At 45.3% G+C, this 26,378-nt stretch overlaps 1 protein-coding gene across 3 annotated transcripts in view; it reads right to left on the bottom strand.

Moving 5' to 3' along the window:
• Positions 1 to 26,378, bottom strand: part of LOC144755616 (uricase-like) — a 256,599-nt gene that overhangs the window by 75,420 nt on the left and 154,801 nt on the right. For all 3 annotated transcript variants that reach the window (XR_013594943.1, XM_078644737.1, XM_078644749.1), the window contains one exon: positions 5,412 to 5,630. Coding sequence is in view for 2 of the 3 variants with exons in the window: in XM_078644737.1 (XP_078500863.1) it covers positions 5,412 to 5,630 (219 nt within the window). In the remaining variant the exon portion in view is untranslated. The remainder of the gene's footprint in view (positions 1 to 5,411; positions 5,631 to 26,378) is intronic.

Genomic DNA, 26,378 nt, shown 5'->3' with positions numbered 1-26,378 from the left:
TGGCTCCGCTATTAGGATTGGTGCGGGTCTTGCAGTGTCTGATTACCTGCATCTGGGACCCGGTGGCGCTTCGGAGCGAGGGCCGGGACAGTGGTTGCAGCATTGGGTCCCAGCTCATGCCCTCAGTGGTAACTTTTCGTCGTCTCCCGGCCTGATGTTTTCTGTCCCTCGGCATTCTAGAGGACACGAGTGGCCGTTCCCACCATTGGCAGGGAATCCCATCGCGAGGCAGTTTCGGCTCCCCTCCTCTCCTGGCCCGATCCAGTTTACGCCGTCTGTAGGAGGGGGGGCGAATACACAGCCTCTCTTGAAGGCAGTGCCTGGATTATTTTTACGACACCACGTTATTGGTGAAGAAGGGTATTGATAATGAATGGCAGGAGATAGATAAACAGGCTTTTCCACGTTATATATCCAAATGCTACGGCAACCAGGACTTCACAAAGGATTTCCCGTTCTCCGTGAAGGTTGACTCACTCATGGCTGGTCTAGCCTCTAAGGGTACCGTCATTTCTGAGGATGCGTCTCCTTCAGACCCTGTCGACAAAAGAGTAGAAGCTGCTGCCAAACGTTCCTATGCAGCTGTCAACTTTTCCATCCAAGCTTCCGCCTGTTTGTCATACACAATTCAGTCGCTATATAATGACTTACAATCTTTGGCTTAGCTGCTGGAACAGGGGGCTGATGTTCTTCCTATCTTGGCGTTTATGGAACAACAGACAAGATTTTTTGTTGGATATTTCTTTTGACACCTTGGGGGCCGCCTCCGCGGCTGGTGGAGCTGTGATCCAGACCCGTCGCCAGGTCTGGCTCCGCCACTGGAAGGCTGATGCTGCCCAGAAGGCTATCCTGATGAAAATTCCTTTTTCAGGTGCAAAGCTGTTTGGCGCTATCCTGGAGGACATGGTGAAGAAGTCCACTGAGGACAGGAAGCTTTTAGCTCCCATCCGTTCCTCACGGGACTGTTTTTTGGTCCCAAATGGGCCTTCACTACCAATTCTACACCCAGGGGCAGTTTGCCCTTTCGAAGAAGCGGTCACGGCCAGGCCACCCTATTCTTCAACAAATCCCGGTCTAAGCCTACCGCCTCATCTCCCTCATCTAAATCTTGACTATCCTCTGCTACCTCCTGTCATGGGTCTGGTTGGTGGACACCTGTGGAATTTCATCAATGCGTGGGAATCATCCGTCTTGGACCACTGGGCCCTCCGGTTTGTCTGGGATGGCTTCGCCAATGTGTTCAGCTCCCTTCCTCCAGACACTTTCCATGCTACCCCATTGCCTTTGATGCCAGGGAAGCAGGGGGCCCTGCTAGGCGGTGTTCAAGACCTCCTCAAAAAGGGGCTATTCGTCGGGTTCCTGCTTCTCAGAGGGGAAGGGGAGTCTATTCCATCCTGATCCTGGTGAGGAAGGTGTCGGGATTTTCGTCCAGTTCTGTATTTGTAGCGGGTTAATTTGTCCATTCCCCATGTAAAATTCTAAATGCTCTCATTACAGGAGATCCTACTGCTGCTGGTTCAGGGGGAAGTAATTGCTTCTCTGGAACTTCTGGATGTCTACCTCATTATGTCCATTAACCCGTCCTCCCAGCGATTCCTCCACTTTCAGTTCCAGGTACTTCCATTTGGTTTATCTGCTGCACCAAGGGTTTTTACAAAGGTGTTGGCCCCCTTGGTGAGGATCCTCTACAGGGAGGAGATCAGGGTTTTTCCTTATCTGGATGATGTCTGTCTCTTCTATTTCAAGAGGGTCTACAAAGTCCTTTCCACCCATGGGTTCATGATCAACCTCCGGAAGTCTCACCTGTTGCTGACCCAGGACTTGGTGTTCATTGGGAGTCACCTGGACATGGTCCGGGGGATGGCCTTTTGCCTGTGGAATGGAGAAACACCCTGTAGAGGGATCGGGGTTGTCTTCTGGTTCAGGATTCCACCCCTGTTTATCAATGGTTGAGGGTGCAGGGGTTGATGGCGGCTACCATCAATGTCTTACCATGGGCTCACCTCCATTTATACCCCTTGGTTGATCATCTCCTACCCCGATGGGATCCCTGCTCAGGAAAATATGACCTTCCGGTGGAGGTGTCTCCGCAGATCTGCACTGATATGGGCTAGTGGTTAGTGGAGGCTCATCTCTCTAAGGGGCTGCCCTACCTGGTCTCCCCATCTCTGGGGTCACGACCGATGCCAGTCTCCTGGACTGGGGGGCAACCCTGGGTTCCCGGTCTCTTCAGGGTCAGTGGGATCAGCTTCAGGCAAGTTGCTCATCCAACTTTCGGGAGTTGAAGGCCGATCACCTGGCATGCCTGGAGTTTGATTCCGCTCTCCGAGGTCAGCATGTTTTGGTCCGGACGGTCAATCAGGTGGTGATGGGATACATTTATCATCAGGAGGGTTGCAGGGTTTGCTCCCTTTGGCTACTGACCCGTGAAATCCTGTCTTGGGCAGAGTCTTCGGTCTTGTCTCACAGAGCGGTGTATCTCCCGGGGAGGGAGAATGTCATGGTGGATCACCTGTGCCAGGTGTTTCCACCGATGTCTGCCATCTCTCTGAGGGTCTCTGTGTTCCAGCAGCTACTGGTCCGGTTTGGGCATCCGACAATAGACTTGTTTGTGGACTAGTTCAATGCTCTCCTGCCTTGCTTCTGCGCTCTCCCTCCGTACCCAGGGGCATGGCGGTTGGATGCATTGTCGTTCAGTTGGCCGGCCTCCCTTCTGTATGCATTTCCCCGTATCCCTTTGTTCTGCGCGTCCTGAGCAAGATTCGCCAGGAAAAGACGTTTGTCCTGTTGGTGGTTCCCGAATGTCTTCACCGTCCTTGGTTTCCTCTTCTGAGCGAGCTGGCTGTTGAGGAGTGCTGGGCAATTCCAGTTCTTCCTTATCCCTTACGGGCCCCCCGCTCCTGGTGGGGGTGTTGCGTCTGCTGCATCTTCAGGCCTGGCTCTTTTGAAGGTGAACTTTCTGGTGCAGGGTTGTTCTGTGGAGATGGTGGATTTACTTCAGGGTTCCCGCCGGTCTTCTACTCTGCTTTCTTACTCCCGCTATTGCTCCTTCTTCTCTCATTGGTGTGGGCTGAAAGGGGTTGACCATGTGTCTGCGGATTATTTGAGGGTCCACAATTTTCTTGCTGAAGGCTTTTCCCTGGGGCTGGCTCCTTCCACTTTGCGGGCTCTATGGACAGCCTTGAGGGCGTTTCGCAGTCTGGCCCTGGACGGGCTCGATCCTCTTGTGGCTCGCTTGCTTCAGAGCTGTTTTTTGCAGCGGCCTCATGCTGTTTGCCTTGCTCCATCCTGTGATCTTCTGTTGGTTTTGTGGGCCCTTCAGGGTGCTGCCTTTGAACCTTTGGGTTCGGTGGGTTTGAAGTTTCTCTTCTTAATGGAGGTGTTCTTGGTGGCAATCATCTCAGCTGGTAGGATTGGGGAGCTGGGCTCCTTTCTGCGGTCTCCTCCATTCTTGCGGGTTCTCCCGGATTTTCTGGTTTTGCACCCTGCCCCGAGGTTTATCCCCAATTTCCCTTCGATGGTCAACTGCTCCTGCGAGGTGATATTACCGCCTTTCCCTCCGGTGGCTCTGTCAGGTTTGGATTTGCCTCTCTTGCTGTTGGATGTTCGGCAGGCTGTCTTGTTGTATTTGGATCGGACAGCCACTTTCTCTTGTTGTGACAATTTGTTTGTGACTTTTGGTCCAGTTCGGTCTGGTCACAAGCCTTCTCTATCCACTTTAAGTCGTTGGATTAAACAGCCTATCTTGTCTGCCTACGACTCTCAGGCTCTGAGCTGTCATCCAGTGTTCAGGGTCATTCCACCAGGGGTCTCTCTGTTTCTTGGGCCTGGTTCAAGTGTGTCTCTACTGAGGATATCTGTTGGGCAGCGACCTGGTCCTCCCCGTACAAGTTCATGGAGCATTCCCGGGAGGTTTTTAGTGGTCCTCCTACTGGGGTTTGTGCTAAAGCAGTTCTCGAGGCTGGTTCCTCCAGGTCATGATTGATTGTTTTGTGTCATGTATCCTATGTGGTTTGGTCCATTTGTTTTACTGTTCTGGATTAAACCCTGGTTCTGTTGCATCTACTCCTTGTTGATGGTTTCTTTGTTTGCTATGAAGCCTCTTGGCTTGGGTATATGCTCACTATGGGGGTGATTAGGATGGCGGGCGGATCCCTGCAGTGTTGGGAGCAGCTGCCAGACAAGTCCCCGGCAGTTGCATTCCGTAGTTTAACATTGCGGTGAGTGCTGCTTACAGCAGCACTCGCTGCAATGCCAAATTGCCATGTTGTGCATTTCCATGCACAACGTGGCAGGCACCACGCTGTGCCTGCCACCTTGTGCATGGAAATGGAGGGGTTCCCCCCAAGTGTACCCCCCACAAGTGCATCCACCCCTGGGAGCCCGCAATGGGCCCCCATAGTAAATCCCTACCAGCCTATGTGGCGAGGAAGACTTACGAGGAGGTAATGCCCCTGTTACTTACCGGTAATCTTCATTACTCTGAGTATTTTCTTCCTCACCACATGAGTTCCCATCCCTACCTCCCTGGTGTGCTTCATTTGTTCTTGGGGCTTAGTAGTTCTTCAGGTAGTGGGAGGGGCCGATTCTCCTTTTATAGAAGTCAGGGGTGACAAGGGTCGGCCATGTTCGGAAGGGATGGGAGGCATGGGATCCTGACTTTCTGCTTTGGAGGGTTCTGGTGTGGAGCTGCAGCTCCCTTTGTGTCTCATGTGGCAAGGAAGACAATACTCGGAGTAATGAAGATTATTGGTAAGTAACCGGGGCATTTCTCTTCAATCTAACACATCAATGGAAGGATCTGAGTAAACGCAAGGACTTCTACATGACATTGTTGTGTGCAATGCCAGAATGGCTGGTCGGACAGGTCGTAGTATGGGCACGTTTTTTTTTAGCTGTTTGTGTGCCTGTTTTATGGTTAAGTGGTCTGGGTTTAGCTAATGATTTCCCTAATTTTACCACAAACATAGCATGCAGCAAGCACAAATGCATCCAGTCTCCGGTGCCTTGCAAAACAACAATACAGTCTGTATTTCAAGTTCAAAACATCCCCGGCTTACAAATATGGGCCACTTTCTTTTTTAGCAAGCTTAATCGGAGGTGGAGGGCATTTTTATTTAGGTGCCTGGGCGCATTTTCTGTCACAGTCTGACCTTGACTGTGTGGTGCTCCCAAACCCGGTTTTAATTGAAATACACTTATCAATTAGGTGAAGTGTATTCCTACAAGTTTCATTAGGCACAAGTTGCATATATGCCTTGAAAAATCCTTTATGAATCTATTAACAAATACATGTTTTTTTATATCGAAGTAATACGATTCATTTTGATAAATCAGCGCTCTCAGTAAAAAGTAATGGGTGAAATTAAATTAGAATAAAAGTTTCACGGAGCAAATTTGAGAGACGTTACCCCTTTCTGTTTTGCCAGCGCATAAACTGTGTTTTTCATGGTGTCTGTTGGAATGATGTCAGAGTTGTCCCCATGGAGATAATCCTTCTTTGAAAGTAATGTGAGCTGAACGTTGACTTCCAGTTCTTTGATAAAGTGCAGCTTTCCTTGCCTTCTGATGTGGAGGACTTTTACGTTGTTCTTTCCATAGGCAGTACTGACAAACTCCACATCCTGGTCCTGTAACGAAAACATATTTTCACACCATTATTCCCTGGAGTAAACCACATCAGCTATTCTGACAACCTTGAGTCACATTTTCAAAACAGTAGCTGTACAAAATACTTCATGGTGCTGTTGGCCACGCAGCTTTAGTTGATTCCAAGGACTCACGTCATCAACTCACACACATACATAGAGAGTGGGAGCTCTGGGAATCCCATTCAGCAATTGTTAGTTTCAGATGTCTTTCATATTTTGCTTAAGGCCACAGGAGCGTGCAATTATACATTTTGCAGTGGTGTTTGGAAAATAAGTTATCTCCTTTGCACGTGGGATGTAGAGGTAAACTTGCAACTGAACAGTGTTGCATTCAATTCCCCATTTTTTAAATGTTTCACGTGAAGGGAGCATTGGGAATGGACCATCCACTGCCCGTGTCTTCAACTAATTTCATTTGCATTTTTAAAATACATTGCAAGGATAAATTAGAATTGGAAGTAAATACCAAAACATTGTGATCTGTCCCCGTGCAATATCTGTAAGCCAATAAATCCTAGAATTACTATTTGAAGTGTAGTTCACGCTAAAAAACACTCACAGAATTCAAACAATGTTTTATCATTTCATAGATTCCCATTTCAACACCACAACACAGAGAGTAGGTTTCAGCCTGGCTGTAGCCAAAAACTGTTGATACATAAATTGCTCTTTAACTGTCAATGACTACCTTTTCGTCCTGTCTTTGTACAAGTATTTTGGATAATTGCAGTATATTTCTAAAGTCTTCAATAACTGTTAACCAGTTTATCATTGCCACACAACGTGTTACTAATCCAGGAAAAAGATTGTATACAAATTGCTCTTTTTGGAGATGGTTGGCACACTAAAATGTTGTCACAGTACATAGACCTCTGCACTGAACGACTGTGTCGATCATATAAACCTCAACCAGAGTTCGTAAAGAAAATATAATTTTACACACACCTTCAATCGGGAGCCTTACTGTGTTCTTTCGCCTATCCCAAAAGATTATTTGTACAAAAGAACTGTAGGTTTGCAGATTTCATCCAAAGATTGCGGGTAAGCAAGCACCCAATCCTGCCCACGCTCGGCTCACATGTTTCTTTCCCACTCTGTTCACTATCAGGCTTCCCCCACATTTAATTTCAATTTAAAATATGATCCTTCAGAAAATCTTATTTGTACACATATGCCTTGCCTGCTGGACTCGGTTGGTGTTCTTGCAGCATGGTGGGTTCTCAAAGGGCAGGTATGAACATGCATGTGTATATTCATGCATGTGCTTGCACTGCAGTGGTGGAGTGCATGCTAATAAAATTGCAATGAAACACAAAATGATGTCCTGAATGCAGCAAGTGTTGAACTCCCCACTACAACTTCCTCGGCATAGCTGCGATAGGAGCCACTTAGTTTTTCTACCAGTCACTCCCTACCTCTCTAGGCCTTTTCTGCCATTAGGAGCATTACTTGATATTTATTAAATGTTTCTATGAATGCTCTGGGATTACACAGAGAATACAAGTAACACACGATCCTTGCATCATTGGTTTCTTGGAGTTGAAATGCCTTTAAAGTTTTACAAAGTGGGAAACAAAACAAAAGCACCTCGTTGTTTTTCCTGATGTGGGTGGTGGGGGATTCTGAGTGCAGAGTGCTTCTAGTAAACAATTAAATTACTACACTCTTCTGACTTTAGACGGACATCTGTTGACAAGCTGACGTACTTCACACTGTCTACTGACTTCAGAGAGAGCTATCTCTCAAACTGACCTTAGGTAATGCACACTGTCTGCTTAATTTAGAGGGATATTTTGAGCAATCAGGACCTGCTTGCAGTGTTTTCGCACTTTTTGGCCCATTTGAGATCCCTGGATGCTTGTTTTCTGACGCTAAGAGTGTCCTGGGCTCTGCTAGGCAGGCCCAGGGCCTGTGTTATGTTTTAACACCCACATGTAAAGCCTACACTATGTATTAAGGTACACTTACAATTGGCCTGACCTACCCCATAAGTCCCTAGTAGATAATAGGGCATGGGGATGAAAACTACCTATACATCCCTAGTATATAATGGGCATGGCAATTTAAAGGCCAGCAGTCTTTGTTGCAATTGCATGTGTGCACTGCTGAAAGCCTAAGGTCTTCACCTGTGGAGACACTCTGCACCGAGTCCGGTCCGTAGTGAGATTCTTGATATGACTACGGATGTTTCACATTACATGTTATTCTGTTTTCAAAAATGTTTGCTTTCTGATGAAAAAAGACTACAAAAAATAGCCGTGAGAAAGCCCTGGCTCCATTTGCCAAAAAGGGCGAAACACGTGTCGGCTGTTCAGTCCTATGTTGTATGAATCACCTGTCGAGTGGATTAATGAAAAATAAGCACTAAAGAATAAAATCTTGAATGAATCTTAATAAAAAGAAATTTGCTCACATCTAACATCTGGTATTGTAATACTTGAGGAAAATTTACCCATTGATGGGATTGGAGTAGAACAATTTGGAAAAGGATGAATAAATGCTTACAACCCATCCTTACCTTGTTTCAAAGGCTGGATAGGTCCAGAGCCTTAAGCTAATTTTCCTCCAAACAACTACGGATTTGGGATTCATATCCAGTCCAGGGATTCCTGGGCCTTTTCGGTTTTTCACTTACTGCTTTAAAAAGTAAATTCACTGAAAACTCGACTTTGGTGGCATGGGCACTTTGGAACTGATAATGTACCTTATTTGTACATATTAGGTACCCCAAGATCTCCCTTAGGTGTTCAAGTTGTGGGGGATGATGTAACCAAAAGCAGGCTCCCTATAAAAGATGTTTTTAAACCCTGGTGAGTAACAGCTGCCCAGTTTATTTTTCCACAGGGTTGGAAATTCCCTGCAAAGTCGACTTTGGTGCTGTGGGCACAGTGAAGTATTAATCTACATCATATTTACATACTAAGCATCCCCCAGGGCTTCCTTAGAGTCCCAGGGGTAGGAAGTCCTGTAATTAGGAGCTGGGTCTTTATAAAAGATGTTCTATAATCCCTGGTGAGGACGAAATTGCACATTTCATTTTCCCTATTGTAGATAGCTGGTCTCAGAGGCTAACAAGGCAATATTTTATGGCAGCATAACTATTGCTAGGAATGGATGAAAAAATACCATTTATGGACTGAATAGAATGGTATTGTTTATCAAGCAATTCACCATTGTTAAATGTATCCTAACATGTACAGAAAAATATGTTATGAGACTTTTTTGTCTGTAAGTCAAATTCCTGCCCCTGCCTTCCTGCATTCTTCCCTGATTGGTCAGATAGCACAGGATTGGTCAAGCCGCCTTAATTAGGTGATAAGTGGCTACCCAGGGGAGAAGCTCTCTGCTGGATAGAGCTTTGCAGCTACACAGGAATGCCAAAGCTGGTGGGATGGGTCATAAAGCCTTAAGCTTCAAAGGAGAACAGGACAGGCAGGAAATGCCAGGCCTACCCACCCTGTTCCCTGTGCCCCAGCCAGATAGCAGGCTTAAGGAAGGCATTTGCAGATGTTTTGGGGAGGAGAGCCATGAAACTGTCCCACAATTGGTGTTGGTTTATTTAACTTTTGCTGCTCTGCTGAAGTTTCTGTCATCATGGATTTTGAGAGAATAGTGCTTGCTGGGGCAAGATTATGCCACACTTTGGAGGAAGTTGCCATAGTTTGGGGGTGTTTCCCTGGACCTCATTGGACAGGGTGCTCCCTTGCTTTTTGCCAGGGAATACTACATAAATATGTGAGAGGTGCAGAGCCCCCCCAGTTCTGCTGCTTACAACTACAAGAAGAAGGAGGATTGTCTTGCTGGAATCCTGATCTCCACCAAAGGGCCTGCCTGGTGAAGACTGCGCCTGCTGCACTATCTGGGACTACAGCTCTGGGGACTTTACCTTGCTTCAAGAAGGAGTAAGGAATGTATTCCCTACCGCTACATGTTAAAAGAGCTTAACTGACCCTTCTCCAGCCAGATCCTCCTCCAGGCGTGCATCCAGTGGAGGTGTTAGGGGATGACCAAGTGCAGTGTTGAAAGTGAAGTCCAGGCCTGCCAAGGACCATTTAGGAGATTTCAGACCCTTGGATTTATATTTTGGGCACTTTTAACCCACCAGGAAACCATCTGTAAGGACCTTCAGAAGTTTGGGAATGTTTGGGAAACATTTTGGAAGAAGCTCAAGGAGGTGACCAACCTGAATCTGAGAGCCAACGTGGCCCGGATTCCAGGTTCATCCTGCTGAAGAGCTCCAGAAATCCGACTTTCAGAGTTTGACCAGGATCTCCCTGAAAGTTAAGCCGGGGAACCCTCACAAAATCTGTACTGATAAAGAACAGCGAAGGCCATTGGCAAAAAAAACGCCAGAAAAGTACGAATGTAAATTTTGACTGAGGCCTAACAAGTGAGGTATCCGAGCAGGGCTCCATTGCAATTGGTCTCAATCTTTACCTTTATCCCAGTCAAGCACAACCAGATGTGGACAAGTGGTGCAATGTAAATGCTAAAAAGGTTAGTGCTGAGCGATGATCCTTGAGGTATTCCTCAGAAGATGTTCTTGGGTTCGGAAGTGGAGGTCAGGAAAGTGACTCACTGGGTCCAGTCAGAGAGATAATTGGTCAGTCATCACAAGGCAGACCCATGTAGTCCGGAGTTGTGATGTGGGTGCTGTGGGAGATGTTGTTTAAGGCCGTGGAGAGGTCCAGTAGTACGAGTGCTGTGGTGTCCCCTTCATCAATGATAGTCTGGATGTTGTTGCTGTGATGAGAGCGGTTTCTGTGGAATCCTGATTGTGAGATGTCTAGTAGGTGGTGTTGTTCAAGATGTTTGAAGAGTTGTTTGTTGATAGTTTTCAACTTTGGATGGAGGTGTTGATGAAGGTGGTGAGGTGATAACTGATCAGAGTTCCTCCTAGGTTGTACATATGGCGTGGGCCCCAGAGTGGATTGCTCTCATGATTTTGGCATTGTCTTCTGGGGTGAGGGTTTTTTGGGATCTTGTGGTTCAAATTTGTTATAGTGGGCTGCTGATTGACAAGTTGTTGTGGCTTACGTTGGTGGCCGAAGTTGCACTAGGTATTGAGGATTTTTTTGTGAAAGAAATTGTAGGGGGTGTTGCAAAGGTCTTGCAAAGGGTTACTGGAGTTGGTGGCAACTGTGGGGTTTGAAAATCTTTGATGATGTTGAAGAGCTCTTTGAAGTTGTTTGAGTTGTTTTCTAGTCTGAGAGGTAGGGTTGTTTTTCTTGCCTCATTAAGTTGGGTGTTATATTTCCTGAGCGCGGATTTGTATGTGTTTCTTGTGGTGCTATCCCAACTGGTTCTTCAATTTCTCACTAGCTGTTTTCAGTTTCTAAGTAAGAACTTTGGTGTATCAGCTGTCTTGTGCTGTTGATTTTCAGTGTCTGATTATCTACAGGGGGGCTAGGGTGTCTGAGCCGGTAATACACCAGTTTTTGAGGGCTTTAATGATGGCATGCCGGTCGCTGATGAGGTCTGGTTGGTGGACATTGAAGGTGTATGTCCAGTCTATGTCCTTTATCTTGTTTCACCTATGTCTGATGTTGTTAGTAGTCTTGGCTGTGGAGGGTTGGGGTGTGTTGATGAAGAAGTGGACAATGAATTGGTCTGTCCAAGTGAGCACAGTGAGGTGGCTGAACGTGACTCTGTTGCGGTATGTGAAGTAGGGTGGTTAGGGCCTTCTACTTTCCAGTGAGTCCCAGAATCTTGAGGTTCTCGAGTAAGGCAGTGGAGTTGGTTGAGATGGAAGTTGAGGACACAGAGTAAGGTGAAGTTGTCTGAGCGGATGGCCACGGGGATGATGAGGTCTGCGAGATGACTGCTTAAAGTGGACCGTGGTACGGGCAGTCTGTAAGCTAGGGTGCCTTTGGTGGTGTGTGGCTGCTGGTTTGTAGTTGGAAGTGCATATGTTTCATGAAGGTTGTGTTCTTGTCGGTGTCGGCAGATGATCGATTCATGATGGATAACGGCAAGTCCTCTTCCTGACTTGTTCAATCTGTCCTGGTGGAAGATCTTGTAGCCCAGTAGAATGGCTGTGGAGATGATAGTTGCCATAATGGAGTTTAGCCAGGTCTCTGTCTGGAAGAGGATATCTGGGGAGGGCATATCAAAGGTGTCCCAGATCTCAGTGGTGTGTTTGCTAAGAGATCTTGTGTTGAAGAGAATGCATGCCAGATGGGGTGAGGCACATGTGGCATGTAGGGTAGGTATTTTGGTGCAGGTGAAATAGCAGTGAGTCCATGAGAAACCCTTTGAGGAACAGGGTGAGGTGTAGAAGTAGCTGCTGTGGTGGCATCTGGTGCACGCTGGCAGCGTTCAGTCACCCAGGGTCTGTGGCGCTGGACATGGTCCGCGTTCAAATGGTTGCAGATGGGCTTGCCTTTGGCATACCAAGGGCGTCCTTACTGCGTGCACCTGGTGCACGGTCACGCAGCAGCTGCAATTAAGTAGGCCTGCGAGAGGAGAGAACTCATGGAGGTGGATAACGGAGACAGGGAGGGAAGTGCACAGGATGCAGGAGAAGGCACATGAGAGAGATGCAGGTAAGTTCTGGGAGGGTGTGGAAGTGTGGGAGGAACAAGAGAAGAATAAAAAGCGGCACAGGGAAAACAGACAAAAAGAGGCACAAAGAGGTAGGGTGGAAAACGGGCACAAAGTGAGAGAGTAGAGAGTGGAAAATAGGCACAAAGATACACAACAAGAGAGTGGAGAGTGGAAGACAGGAGCATAGTGGCAAAAAGAGAGAGAATGGAAACTGGCACAGAGCGGCACAAAGAGAGAGAGTGAAGAATGGAGGACAGGCACAAGGACGAAGGCAGAAGTGCGAGAGAAAGAGTGAAAAGGACAAAGGGAAGGGCAAAGGCATGAAGGGCAAGAGGAAGGAGCAGAAATCAAGAGAGGAGTGCAAGGGGGAGGTGGACTGAGGTGGCGTGGCCAGCTCAAAAAGGTCCTTAGAATGGCCAGAAGACCAGGTAAGTGGGAGCAGGGGCCTAGGCAGTGACCACCAGTAAGTAGGTCCTGGGTGGGGGGAGCGTTGAGGCAGAGGGTGGGGTTAGGGAAGCTAGGGGCACAGGAGCCAAGGGAAGGCTCACAACAGAGATGCAGGTAAGGAGCGCGGAGGTGGGGGAAGTTGAAAGGCAGAAAATAGTGGGAGAAACCAGAAGAGAATATGTCCAAAGGAAAAGTGGGCACAAGAAAAAGGGTAAAAAAAAGGTGTAAAGAGAGAGTAGAGAATGGAAAATGGGCACAAAGAAAGAGGATGAAGAGTGCAAAATGGCACAGAGAGGCACAAAGAGAGAGAGCGGAGAATGGAGAAAGGGCACAAGGATGAAAGCTGAAGAGCAAGAGAGAGTAAAAAGGTCAAAGAGAAGGGTACATGTGTGAAGGAAAAGAGGAAGGAGAAGAGAGTTATTGTTATTTTTAGTTTATATTTGTAGAGCGCCAATCACCATAGGTCTCTAGGCGCTGGTAGGGTGGACCGCGGTCCATTGGTCCCAAGTGTAGTCAGCACACTGAAAGGATTTAGCCGAATGCCTCAGTAAAGAGGATGGTTTTAAGTTTTTTCCTGAATGGCATTAACACAGTTTCCATTCGTATATTATCCAGAAGTTTATTCCAGACCTTGGGGATTACGACTGAGAAAGCCCATCCTCCCATTGTGGTTCTATTAAAACGCGGGCAGGCCAGCAAGCTGGCCTCCGATGACCGGAGGTGCCTACTAGGCACATAGGACTTCAGGCGGTCTGTGATATATTTTGGTGCCATTCCATATTTGGCTTTGTGCGCTATGCACTGACCCTTGAACCCGATCCTCTCCCTAATAGGGAGCCAGTGCAACTGTTTCAGCAGGAGGGGGCATGTGTTCTTCTTGGAGATTTAAAAATCGGCCTTGCTGTATCATTTAAAACGACCTGGAGTTTCCCCAGGAGTTTTTCAGGGAGCCCTATTTATATTGTGTTACCGTAGTCCAAGCGTGACAGTATTAGGGCTGTGACGGTAGAAAATGACAGCTGGGTACCAAGCTTTCAGAGTTGTCGCAGCAGACTTGTGCAGCTCCCCACTACCGCCTACACCTGATTGTTTAGGGTAAGTTTGGTGTCTAATTTGATGCCAAGACTCTTTACAACTGGTACTGGTTTTGGGGTGGTACTGAGCTCTTGGGTCCAGAAAAGATTTGACCAGGTTGAGGCCTCTGTGGTTAAAGCCAGGGCCTCTGTCTTATCAGGATTCACTTTTAGTGAGTTAGAGGTCATCCAATTCATGGTGAACCATAGTATTTTCTGGACATTGAGTTGACTTGGGGACAGTTATTGACTTGAACTATTAGCTGGGTGTCGTCAGCATAGTTGAACACTTGGCAGACTAGTTTTGCCAGTGATTCGACCAGCGGCTGAAGATAAACATTAAATAGCAGGGGGGATTGCGCTGAGCCTTGTGGGACTCCCCAGCGTCCGACACCCTGCCTAAACCTGCAATCCCCAAGGTGGGTTCTTTGAGACCGGTTTTCCAGAAAGGAAGTAATCCATTGAAGCACCCTCTCACCAACTCTCAACTGCCTGACATGGGCCAGCAGCTGCGCATGGTCCACCGTGTCAAACACGGCTGAGAGGTCTAGTAGGATCAGTGCTGAGGGAATCTTCTTGTCAGCTGCTAGCCTCAATTCATCCAGCACTGAGAGCATCACCAGCTCAGTGCTGTTGTGGGCCCTGCAGCCTGCTTGTCATGTATGTAGTATCTAATGTTCTTCCAGGAAGGTCAAGAGAGTTTTAAGTAAATGTTGCTTAAGGACCTTCGTCAAGAAACGCAGCTGGGAGATCGGTCGGAAGTTTTTCAGATTGCTCTGGTCCGCCCCGGCTTTTTTTGGTAGTGGGATCACTATAGCTTCTTTGAATTTTTGAGCTAACCTTCCCTGTAGTTAGAGAGAGACTTAGTAAGGATATTACATCAGACCGTACTACAGAGACAACCTTTTTAAACACCAAGGGCAGGAATCTTCGGGAGACCCAGACTTTACTTCGGCCATAATGTGGGCTAGGCCCTTAGGATCGAGTGTTGGAAAGGTGGAGAGCAAGGTATCCAGGGGCTCTGGAGGGTTCACTACTAATAGGGGACAGGGAGTGATGCCAGTATTGCTTATTTCAGGGATAATGTTTTTAACCTTGGTCAGGAAAAAATCCTTTTCACATTCTGCTTGGTTTACCACAATCCTTTGCTCTTAGTTTCTTGAGTATGTTAAAGGTCTCTTTCTGAACGTTTGTTGCTTACCTAATCCTCAGTTCATAGTACAGTGATTTAGACCTAGTGACTGATTTTTTTTTATAGAGAGCTAGTGATGTTTTATACTTTTCTCGGGATTCAGAGTCGTGTGCTTTCCGCCAATGCCTCTTGTATTGATGAAGGGCCTGTTTTTGCCCTCTGAGTTCTGGCGTTTACCAGGGAGCACCTTTTGTGGTGTGCGTTATCCTTTCTTTTTGCATATGGGCCACCAAATCGAAGGCTTCCCTCATCCCGGATAAGAAGGTTTTGTATGCCCGGTCCGGATCCCCGGTCTGTACACCCACATGTAGTGTCTTATTTAGTTCTTCCCTCAGCTTAGCGTCCTCTATATTGTGCCAGTTCCTTGCCGCCCTCCAGATTGGAGTGGGATGTATCGGGCGGCTATCCACCGGAAGTTGGCGGCTGATCACATGATGATCTGACCAGCTGCAAGGTTTACACTCAGTGTGTATCTTAGCTGAGGACGTAGTCCAGATAAGATCGAGGGTATGACCCTTCTAGTGGGTGGGGGACTCCACAAGTTGCTGTAGCCCTAGCATAGTCATGGACTCTCTGAACCTGCTAGCTGCATGATCCTTGGGTAGAGAGTCCCAATGGTAATTAAAAGCCCCAAGAACCAGGATCTGCTGGTATCTGGAACATAGGTCGCTAATCACTTCGTGGAACATGTCGTTAAATAGTGGGGTTGGTTGGGGCCGACGGTAGACCACCACCACTATCAGGCATGATGATTTGAGCCTGATCTTGTAGTATCCAGAGGTTCACGAATGTACTTAAAAGTGAGTTTCAGTGTCCCCTTTCTATATCTGGTGCTCACTTGAAGCCCACTACAGAGGTGTCTAGAATGTCCTACCTCTCTGCCCTGGTTCCAGTCTGTCTGGAGGCAGAATAGGCTAATAATGTGAAATCCTCTTTGTGTGAGTTGGGCCATTGCCCTCGAAGTGCAAGTGCAGGAGGTGACATCTCCACTCCCAAAATGCCAACACCCAGACTGTTTATTGTGATACTGTCTTGGAGGAATAAACAAAGGCCACCTGCCGACACCTAATCTTGTGACCCAGGAACAGGCGGCAGGCACTAACTGGCTAGGACAAGATAATGTCAACTATCTAAAAGTGGAATTTTCAGAGTTGTGACTTAACATACAACTTTAAAACCAAAGGGGATGATGGACGGAGTGTTTAACATTGCAAGCACTCACCCCCATTCAACTGATCTGAGTTTAATCCATCATCATTCTTTAGCTCACTTCACCACCCCAGTTCAGACATGGCCATATGCAAATCAGTCTGACCCTGGGCCTCATGGGAACAGTCCAGCCCGAACTGCCAAGCCATGTCTTCCCTGGACCTGAATCAAGCATACTGGGACCGGTTTCTGGCTAATCAGCCAGGCTAGCTTGAATCCGGTGGCAAAGTGAGCAAGGGGCCCACGTCTGGGCATACCCTGCCAACTTAGGCCAATCAAAGCAAAACCAAAGGGGATGATGGACAGTGTGTTGAACATTGCAAGCACTCACCCCCAGTCAACTGATCTGAGTTTAATCCATCATCATTCTTTAGCTCACTCCACCACCCCAGTTCAGACATGGCTATATGCAAATCAGTCTGACCCTGTGCCTCTAGGAACAGTCCAGCCCGAACTGCTAAGCCATGTCTTCCCTGGACCTGAAACAAGCATCCTGGGACCGGTGTCTGGCTAATCAGCCATCCTCAGCCAGGCTAGCTTGAATCCAGTGACAAAGTAACTAAGGAACCCACGTCTGGGCATACCCTGCCAACTAGAGGTGACATTGTCCTGCATTCTGTCCATTAACTGTTGTTTTTGCATTTCACATACAACTTTACCATTAAAGAGGGTTTTAAAGTACAGTTCCTCAGACACTAAACATGACTTTCCTACCTGCTCTATTAGAAATGGGTTTTCTGGTTGGCTAGGGCATGCGCCTAAGCCAAGCAGAAACCACCACTCTAGTCAGGGCAAGGGAGTTACACACTGAAGATAACCCCTGCTCACCCCTAGGTAGCTTGGCACGAGCAGTCAGGCTTATCCCAGAGGCAATGTGTAAAGCGTTTGCGCAACACACACACAGCAGCGACACACTAGGCACACCACAAAAGAAACTCCTTACAAGGTTATATAAAAAATGGCCTTTGTATTATCATAAACACACAATATACACTGTGCCAACCGGCACCAGGTAGTAATTCACAGGGATTATCTACATGACCCGGCCAATCGGGCCATGGTCAGGACCATTAGAAAGCTTAAGTAAAAACACAACCAGTAACTACTGGTAAAATAATGAACTCAGCATTATCACAAGCAACATAAAAGCATTTTGTCTGCATCACATTGGGCATAAACATCATAGCATGACATTTGCATTGGGCATCACATTAGGCGTACATCCTAATAACCAGCAGTGCACCCCAGTAACTCTAGGAAGGTGCACACATCTCCTGGGGGCCTTACGCGACACCAGGACACAAAATGACCCCAGGCCAACTGACCTTCCTTGGGGCTCAATTGCCCTCTGTCCAAAAGTCAGGTCTCTGAGTTATAGGGCCTTCCCACTGGCCCTCCGACTGCTTTGGCAGCAAACACAATGTGCGAAATGCACTGGGGCGTGGGGGGTGCATCTCCCCTTTCCTTGACATCAAAAGCAATGCCCCTTTGTTGCAGATGCCCGTGCTTTTGCGGTGCAGTTGAGACAATGAGCCTCAGCACTACAGTGCCCTGAGAGCCCCATTCACTGGGCTCCTCCTGGTGCACTCAATCAGAACCAATACTGTTTTACAACTTCAGCCCCACTCACCGGGGCTGATCGGCACCTGATCCAGGCACGACAATGTGCCTCGGCAGGTCCCCACTCACCTGGACCCCTATCCTCCAATTGCGGAGTCAGGCAGCACCAACAGAGTGCTCAACTAGCCCCACTCTCTGTCTGTTTGGTGGCTGTGGTAGGTAGGGAGCCGCCATATGCTGCAAGTGCGGGTGGGGGAATTCCCACGTTGGGATTCCCTTGGGATGCTTTGGCAGCCCACCTCTGCAGAGACCACAAGCTCCTCTCATCCTGGAGCTTGCAAATAGGCAAAGCTGGGCAAAGAGAACCACAGGCAGGCCAGCACGCTGTGGCTCCAAGGCCAGCAGACCGCTCAGCTGCCTAGCAGGGCAGCAAGTCCATCCCCAGCGGCATTACCTCCTGGCAGGCTGGCAGCCGCCGGCTGCAAGTAAGCACCAGTAAGCACACCATACATGGGGTCACAGCCTCACTATTCATATTGCATTGCCCTTTGTACTGCTCTGGCACAGGGCTTGGAGAACCAGTCCCAATTGGTTCTGGGGGGTACTGGAGTACTTTGTGTACAGTGCTTCTACTCCCCTTTGTCACGTGGGGGCTCGGTCATCACACACACCACAGGGGGTGGAGCCAGCATTTACCCAGGCAGGCACCCACCTATTCAGGGTCAGGGGGCTACTCCTACCACTACTCCAAGTGCAGATCTCCTATTCAGCCTAACACTGCCTCACCCTGCCCTCCCTGGAGCCACACGTCACCAGCCTCTGTCACTCCAGAGCCAGACACGCAATACACATCAAGCAGGCAGACACACGGCACGCAGAAATGCCAACTTCTAAAAGTCAAACAATAGAGGTAGGCCTGTACCTCAAACTCTACCTTGTGAATTGAGGATATAAATCCCCTTTCCTGTAAAAACGTAAACTTTCCCTGTGTATTAATCGATACCTGATTTGGCACTAAAGAAGTTCAGGATCACAGCCTTAGTACACCTACCGGGTGGTGTTCGTTTACATATTGGATATCTTTGTCTATTTGTCATTTTTTGCTTCTTACGTTAATGAGGAATGTCATGTATTGGGGTTTGGAGAATTTTTATTTTGCAATGCAATGCTAGTGGAGGTCTTTTTCATGTCAAAATAATAGATGATAAAAAAGGAAAAGGTATAAATAAAATACCGTTACAAACAATAAGTAAGGTGTTTGTACATAAAAGCTAAAATTCTAATGCTTTGAATGAATTTGAGGTACAGGCCTACCCCTATTGTTTGACTATATTACACGGCCCAGCCTGCACTTCGTCCCTGGGGCCTAACTCCCTTTGTTTCTTGAACTTCTAAAAGTGGCATCTTTAAAATATTGATCATAAATCTGGGCACACCATCACACAGCATTTATTATCACTATTCTAAACATACCAAACTTGACCTTGCTGCTCCTCTCATATCAGAAATTACCACTGAAACACTTTTTAGGGAAACCTCAATGCATTCCAATGAGAAACCAAAATGGTTGTTTGGCACTAAAAGGACATGTCGCACACTTAAGGTACATGTCCTACCTTCTACCTACAATGCACCTTGCCCATAGGGCTAGCTAGGGCCTACCTTAGGGGTGACTGACATGCAGTAAAAGGGGGGATCACAGATGTGACACGCACCTTAGGCGCCACTTCACAGCAGCAGTAACACTGCGCGCACAGACCCTGCAATGGCAGAGGCATGAGACAGGTTTGAAAGGCTACTTTGATGGTTGGCGCAAGCAGTAATTTACTGGCCCCTTGTATATTAGATACCACTTTACTGGGAACTGAGGTAAATGAAATACGCCAAACAGGTGTAGACCAATCTTACCATGTTTACCACAGAGAGCACACGCACTTTACGCTGGACCGCTGTGCTAAAGTGCCCAGAGTCCTAAAACCACCAACACCAGTTCAGAAAAATGACTAGCAGGAAGGCAAAAAGTTCAGGGATTACTCTGCAAAAAGGGCCAATTCCAACATGCTCCCAATCAAAAAGGATCACTTATTAAATGTAATGAAGTAACCCAATGTTATCCTATGGGGGAGGTAGGCGTCGCAGTAGTAAAAAATGAATGTGTGAGTCTTTCACCACCATGACATGTAAAATATAAAAGTACATGTCCCACTTTTCAATTACTATGTACCCTACCCTATGGGCTGTCTAGGTCTTACCTTAGGATATATGTAATAAAAACTGAGTTAAAGGCTTGAGATGGTAGTTATTTTGCCAGGTCAAATTAGCATCTTAGAACCACAACCAGGCTGCAATGACACACTTGAGACTGGTTTTAAAGGCTACTGAAGTGGGTGGCCCAATCAGTGCAGGCCAACTGGTAGCATTTAATTTACAGGCCCTGGGTACAGGTAGTACCACTTTCCTTGGAACGTAGAAGTAAATTAAATGTGCCAATTGGGTGCAAGCAAATATTAAAATGTTTAAATGAGAGAGCACAATCACTTTAGCACTGGTTAACAGTGGTAAAGTGTGCTGTGTCATAAAAGCCAAGATAAACGGGTTCAGAAAACAGGAGGGGTGAAGGCAAAAAGTTTTTGGGTGACCCAGCAGATAGGGCCAAGTTCACCATATGTTATGTTATCTTATGTTGTGTTATGGTTATTTGCATCTGGCCCATCTTACCCAGGAGGGTATCCAGGCCTGAGTTGGTGGCTCTGATGTGCCGAAGAAGGTCATTCTACACTCAAAAGCTGTGGCTTTTTAGATTCGGGAAATGTGGGCTAGCAGTCGCCAGCCCAAGACGAGGTTTCTGGTCACAGTGTGGAAGCTGATGCGGCTGGTAAGGTATGTGGGGCCCCAATTGTGTTGGGCTTTGTTTGTGTGTTTAAGGAGCTTGAAGAGTACAAATTTATGGAATGGGAGCTAGTGGAGGTCTTTTTGATCTGTAGAGATGCATTGCTGGTGAAACATTGATTATTAGTTTGAGCATTAAACGTGATGCTGGATGACCTGAAGCCTCTAGGTGAGCTGACAGTAATGTTTTTGAAAAACAAATTCCTAAAGCAGGATTTATTTATTTTAATAAAAAAAAAACCTCAGCATAGGAGTTTCCTTCCATGGTGAGGGGGCATTAGGCACTTTTCAATGCCTCTTATAGACAGGTGTTTCTGGCGGTGCAGGGCTTTGAAAAACAGCTATGCATCTTCCTATTTAAATAAGGTGGGCAGGCATATTGCCAAATCCCCAACGACCCTTACTCCATTGAGCCATTGGAGGAGTTTCACCACGGCAGAGACAGAGTAGTCTCCGCTGTCGTCAAACTGTGGTTCACCCCCATTTTAATCAGGCAGGTGGACCATAGTCTTGGTAGGGAGGGCGCTTTATCGCCATTGCAATGTTGGCCCCTCTTTGCCAAGAATTAAATCGGGCCATTTGTCATACACCTAAATTAGAAACTTGAAAAATAGTAGGAGGCTGAATCACTATCTTGGACATAAGGCATTGGAGAATGCTCCTTTATTCGATAATGTTTGATTGAGCTCTGGAATCTCTTGTCACATCATTCACCAGATGACCCCTGGAGGCTGGTATTTAAAAAATACTAAGTTTGATTGGATACTGGAACAACAATGAAGACTTTGGGGCATATTTACAATGTAATGGCGCAGGGCAGCAAGCAATTTTGCTGTGCCGAGCTGCTTAATTAAAAAAATGCAGGAATGCTTTGTATTCACAAGAATACAGCACACACATGTGCTTTCCACTGCTCCGGCACAGAAACAGCAGCCCTACGCCAATTCAGGCACCGTAACACCATGGTGCTAGAGTTCAAGTGTTGCAGGGATGACTGTGTTTGTGCAGGATGGGGTCCCTTCCTGCACAAAAACAGTTATTAATGGCATTTTGCTCCTTCTATGTGTGCTGCGGAATGCATACCACATAGAAAGAGAAAGAACGAGGAGAAATAAAAGAATTTCACCTAGTTGTGTCACTTTAATGCCTCCCCTTCCTCAGATTTACGAATCCTTGTAAATCTGGGACAGTGTCAAAAAGCCATGGGTGTTGCAAGGGAACAGCCTCAGCAACACCCATGACACGCCCCTTTGACACAAAGTACTGTGTTAAAGAGGGCCATATTTACAAGCCTGTGTAAAGGCATCAATGTGGCTTTGTATGGTCTTGTAAATATGGGCCAGCACACAGCACCACCATAGCACCCAAAAAAGTGAAGCTACGGTAGGGCTTGAAACTTCAAAATGAGCCCCCTTGTTTTCTATGAAGTTGCCAAAACTAATCTCTGCAGCACTGTATTCCTGGCAGTAGCCCACGTGACAAGAGTTGAGGCACATGGACCATAGTTGCAGAGGGTGCTTGATAATGGAACATATTTGGTAAAAATGTACAGAAGTCACAGGTATAGTGAGGTGAATTGCCTGCTTTTCTCCTTATATTCATATAGAAATTAGAGCTACAAATGTAATTGCCAGAGCTATCAAGATAAATACTTGCTCTATTGCTGAATCAGCCTTTGAGACACTGGAGGAACATGCTGAATACTTCTAGGATATAGAAAATATGAATGATGGCTGGATGAGATCGTGTTGATATTGTTTTTGATTTAATATTTTGATAGGTTTTAGTGTTTTTATGGGAAAAACAATGTCTTTTTTAGCTTTTAAGGGTTTTAAGCCTGTTTCAAGATGGCGCCTATGATCGGACTCATTACGTACAGACCGTCATCTGATCTGATGTATTTAGTTAGACGCAAAGATGGCGCCCGTGCAACACGCCACAAATCTGCCAAGAGAATACTTGCTGGGTTTTTGGATATCAGGCAGCACAGGTAAGATTAAAACGGATTGTTTCGGGGGCGATGTAATGTTCAGTATTGTAGATTTTAACTTAGAGTATGAAAATAAAAACTTTCAGTGATCGGGTGTGATGGAGCAAGGTGAAGAACAAGATTTTGTTTAAACTTGTAAAGTTAATCTCCCATAACAGTAATAATTAAATTAATAAGCTTGTGGTGAAATTATAAGAATACATTCATCAGTACACGCGGGATAAACTAATGTGCTTTATGTTGCAAACGCAAAGGAAAAAATAATAAACTACCCTTGTCTATTGTCTTTGTCAGTATTAAATGCGGCTGTTTAACTAATGGCATGTGCTTATTTTGTTTTTGTGTGCTTATGTTATGTCTTTTCTGTGACAAAAGCTTATGGAGTTCCTGCTGTTCCCAAAGGAAAAGTAATTATAATGCTGCCTGATTGTGCTTTTGCTAGGTAACATAATTAACAGGATTAATTAGTAAAGGGGGTGGGTAACAGAATGGGTTTCAATTCTTTAATTAATTGATGTCTTGTGTTTGTTTAATAATAGTTTCCGAAGTGAGGCCTAAAGGTGGTTCAGAAAACATGACTGACAGAGCTGCAGACGCAAAAGCTTGTCCAGAGTGAAGCCTTGCACATACGTAGCTGTGAAGATTTTTACTGCAGTGTCATCGTTAACTGAAAAGCAGTTCTTTGGTTGTGTTGAACGTGCTCATGAAGAAAAGGCTGAAGGACAGGAACTTAAAGTGTCTGTCAAGGCTAGGAAGTAAATGTTCGAAACTCGAGGAAAAGTAACTTTCTTGAAGAAGCTGAAAGATGTGGGAATGAAAGACAATAGGGCTTATGTAAAGCCTGGACTTGGTCAAGAATCGGAGATGACCTAATACATTTTATCATGGACTGACACAGGACAGCCAATGAAAGCTTGGATTTGCTTAAAAGAATGTAAAATGTAGAAAGTTTAGTTAGAAAGAAAGGTATAAAACCTGACATTATGAGCAGGAGGCTCACTGCTGCTTCTCGCTATTCCTGAATGACATGACATGCTGTTGGACTTTGGCGCACATAAGGACAACAGACTTTAAATGATTTTTCCTTTCTAGGTGAAGTGAGAAATAGACAGGGAAATAGATTTAGGGAATGGAAACTGTTATTTTGCTAATCATTCGTGTTTCTGAGCTTGCTTTGAAAAGGTCAGTTCATTATTTCATTTCCTTTTTAAAATGCTGCTTTCTTATTTGCTTATAAAATAAAGATTCTAAAACGTAAATGCTTTTTCTTTATGAAAAATAAAGTTAATAAAATTAGAATTGAAAAGACAAGCTGGTCTTGTTTATTCATGGTCTAGTTTCCATCAGTTGATCCAATCGCCTTAGTGGCCTGATTAATAATGATAAATGTTTAAACCATGGTAGAAACAGATAAACTGCAGTTGTACATAATTATGTAAATAATATGAGAGTAGTTTTAATTAATCAGACCACCTGATTCAGTTGCTCAAAAATGGTCTCATTGGTATTATGGGCCTTTATATGTGTTTCATGATTAATGGTGAGTATTGAGGTGATAGGTAGCGTTTTTGAGACAGTTTTTCAATCGGAGTGCTGGATCAATTACTTGGTAGCAGAGTTACGGTTTCTATGGTAACTAGCATGTTACATGGTAATACATAGGATTGATATCTAAAACATGTTAAGTTTGTTCAGTTGTTATATGTAGTCGAATGGTTTTTTCCAGCAGTGTGAAAATTCCTGGTTTGTGCCGGCATAAGTAGTGTGACAGGTGAAGTTACACAGTCCATTTGTTCTCTTTCAAAATAGTGGTATCGCCGCATATCACAAGTGTTGTGGTCGTACAACACAAGTTTAGGGATTTTAGGTGTGTAAGGTAGAATGAATAGTGAGGATTGTCTATGAAATCGTAACCTTCGAGTATAGGGACTTCTATCCTGTTTTAAAACTCACTGTGAAAAGAGTAGTAAAATTTATCTAAGCTTGAGTGAAGGGTAAGGAAGCATCGTCTATCTTACTGGCGAGTGAGGATTTCTATTAGTGGGTTAAAGTTCTACTAAAGATTTATGCATGCATGGTTAGGGATTTTTCTGTACGAATATGCGTAAATGAATTTGTAATATACGATCGAGTGAAACTCTGAATTGTCTCTAAGGAGGTGTAATAAATCTCTGTATGTGCAATTAGAGAGAAACGAGTTGGTTATTACCTGCTAGAAGGGTAAAGTAGCCTTACTTTATCGATGAATTTAAATATTCTGTGAAAATAGTGTTGTCTATTTCACGTAAAAAGAATACTTGAATGTTTGGGAAAGCTATCACTTTATTTTAGCGAAACAGATAAATGATTTGTTTTTTGTTGAGTTATTAACTGAATTCAATTGAAAGATTTTGTAAATATGGCGCTGTGAAATTTTTTTGTAAAGGAGGTGTCAGCTTAAGGAGTGAGGGACAGAGTAGCTGCAGCGGTAGCATGCATCACAAGTGTCGTGCTGTGATTGGCTAACATACGTCACAGTATTCGCGCACAGATTGGTTCATGTGACTAAGGTAAGCTTACAGCTGATTGGCTCATCCTGAAAAACAGTAATTCTATTGGTTGAGCAAAATAGTGACGAAGCTTAATTTGATTGGTTTGTTGGTAAGTTTTGCGCACGGATTGGGTGGTGTTGTGGAATAACAAGGAAGTTGTTACGATCTTTTTCGAAGTAAGGGAAATTGTTTAAAAACATGGATTACTATTACATAAAGGAGAAAAAGAAGCTTTCATGGTTTCAGAAATTAAAAAACAAAATTAAACCTGACAAGAAAATTTCAACGCGAGGTGGAAGATTATTTCATAAGTACAAAACACCTGCAGCTTATATGTTGGATGAATATGGTTATCATACTTGTCTTTGGATTGAGAATTGGATGAAGTGATGTAATGTACATGTAAGTGTGTTTTCTTTATTATGTTCATGGCGCGTTCTGGCGCGCTCTATGTTTTTCCCTGACCATATTCTGCAGTTCCACGGCACGCACTTTTGAAGAGAATGTTTCTCTTCAAAAGTGCATCGCTCGTGAAACAACCTCCTTCATGTTGTTTAACTGATAACTTACCATTCAGCTGTTGGATCCCTTCACGCTCGGATGTGCTCCTGTGTTATGCTGATTGAACTTCGAATAAACTATTTTATAGTTTACTATCTTCATTTCCTTCGTTATTCCAACTCTACATTTGGCGACCAGAAAGTTGAAGGAACATTTTTGGTGGCCAGGTTTAGATAAGGATGTCTCCAATTGGATAGATTCTTGTTCCACTTGTTTGATTTCAGACAAGCATTGGAAGACACCCCTGTTACCTTTACATACAGTTCCAATTCCCGAGGAGGCTTTGCAAAACGTTGCCCATTGACTTTTCTGGTCCCTGGGAAATTTTGCCAACTGATAAACGCTATATAATTTCCTTAATTGATTACCATTCAAAGTGGTGTGTTTTTGAATTTTCTGAGAATCCTACTTCTGCAGTAGTAATTACATTTTTGAGTAAGATTTTTCTTTCTGAGGGTCCTCCTAGGGAATTAGTTAGTGATAACGGTTCTCATTTCTGTTACTCTGCTGTTGAATCCTTTTTAAAATCATATGACATTAAACACCTTAGAGTAGCTCTATACTCACCTTCTTCAAATGGTCTGATAGAGAGAATGAATACGTTTTTTAAAGAAGGTATCCAAGCTGCTGTTTCCTCTAATTTGGATGTGGAAAATTTTTTAAGGGGCAAATTGTGATCTTATTTGGTTACCCCTCATAGTACCACTGGAATTTCCCCTTTCAGGCTTT

The sequence above is a fragment of the Lissotriton helveticus genome, chromosome 1_1, assembly GCF_964261635.1.
Source record: "Lissotriton helveticus chromosome 1_1, aLisHel1.1, whole genome shotgun sequence".
Taxonomy (NCBI): domain Eukaryota; kingdom Metazoa; phylum Chordata; class Amphibia; order Caudata; family Salamandridae; genus Lissotriton; species Lissotriton helveticus.
This window is presented reverse-complemented; position numbering and strand designations above follow the sequence as displayed.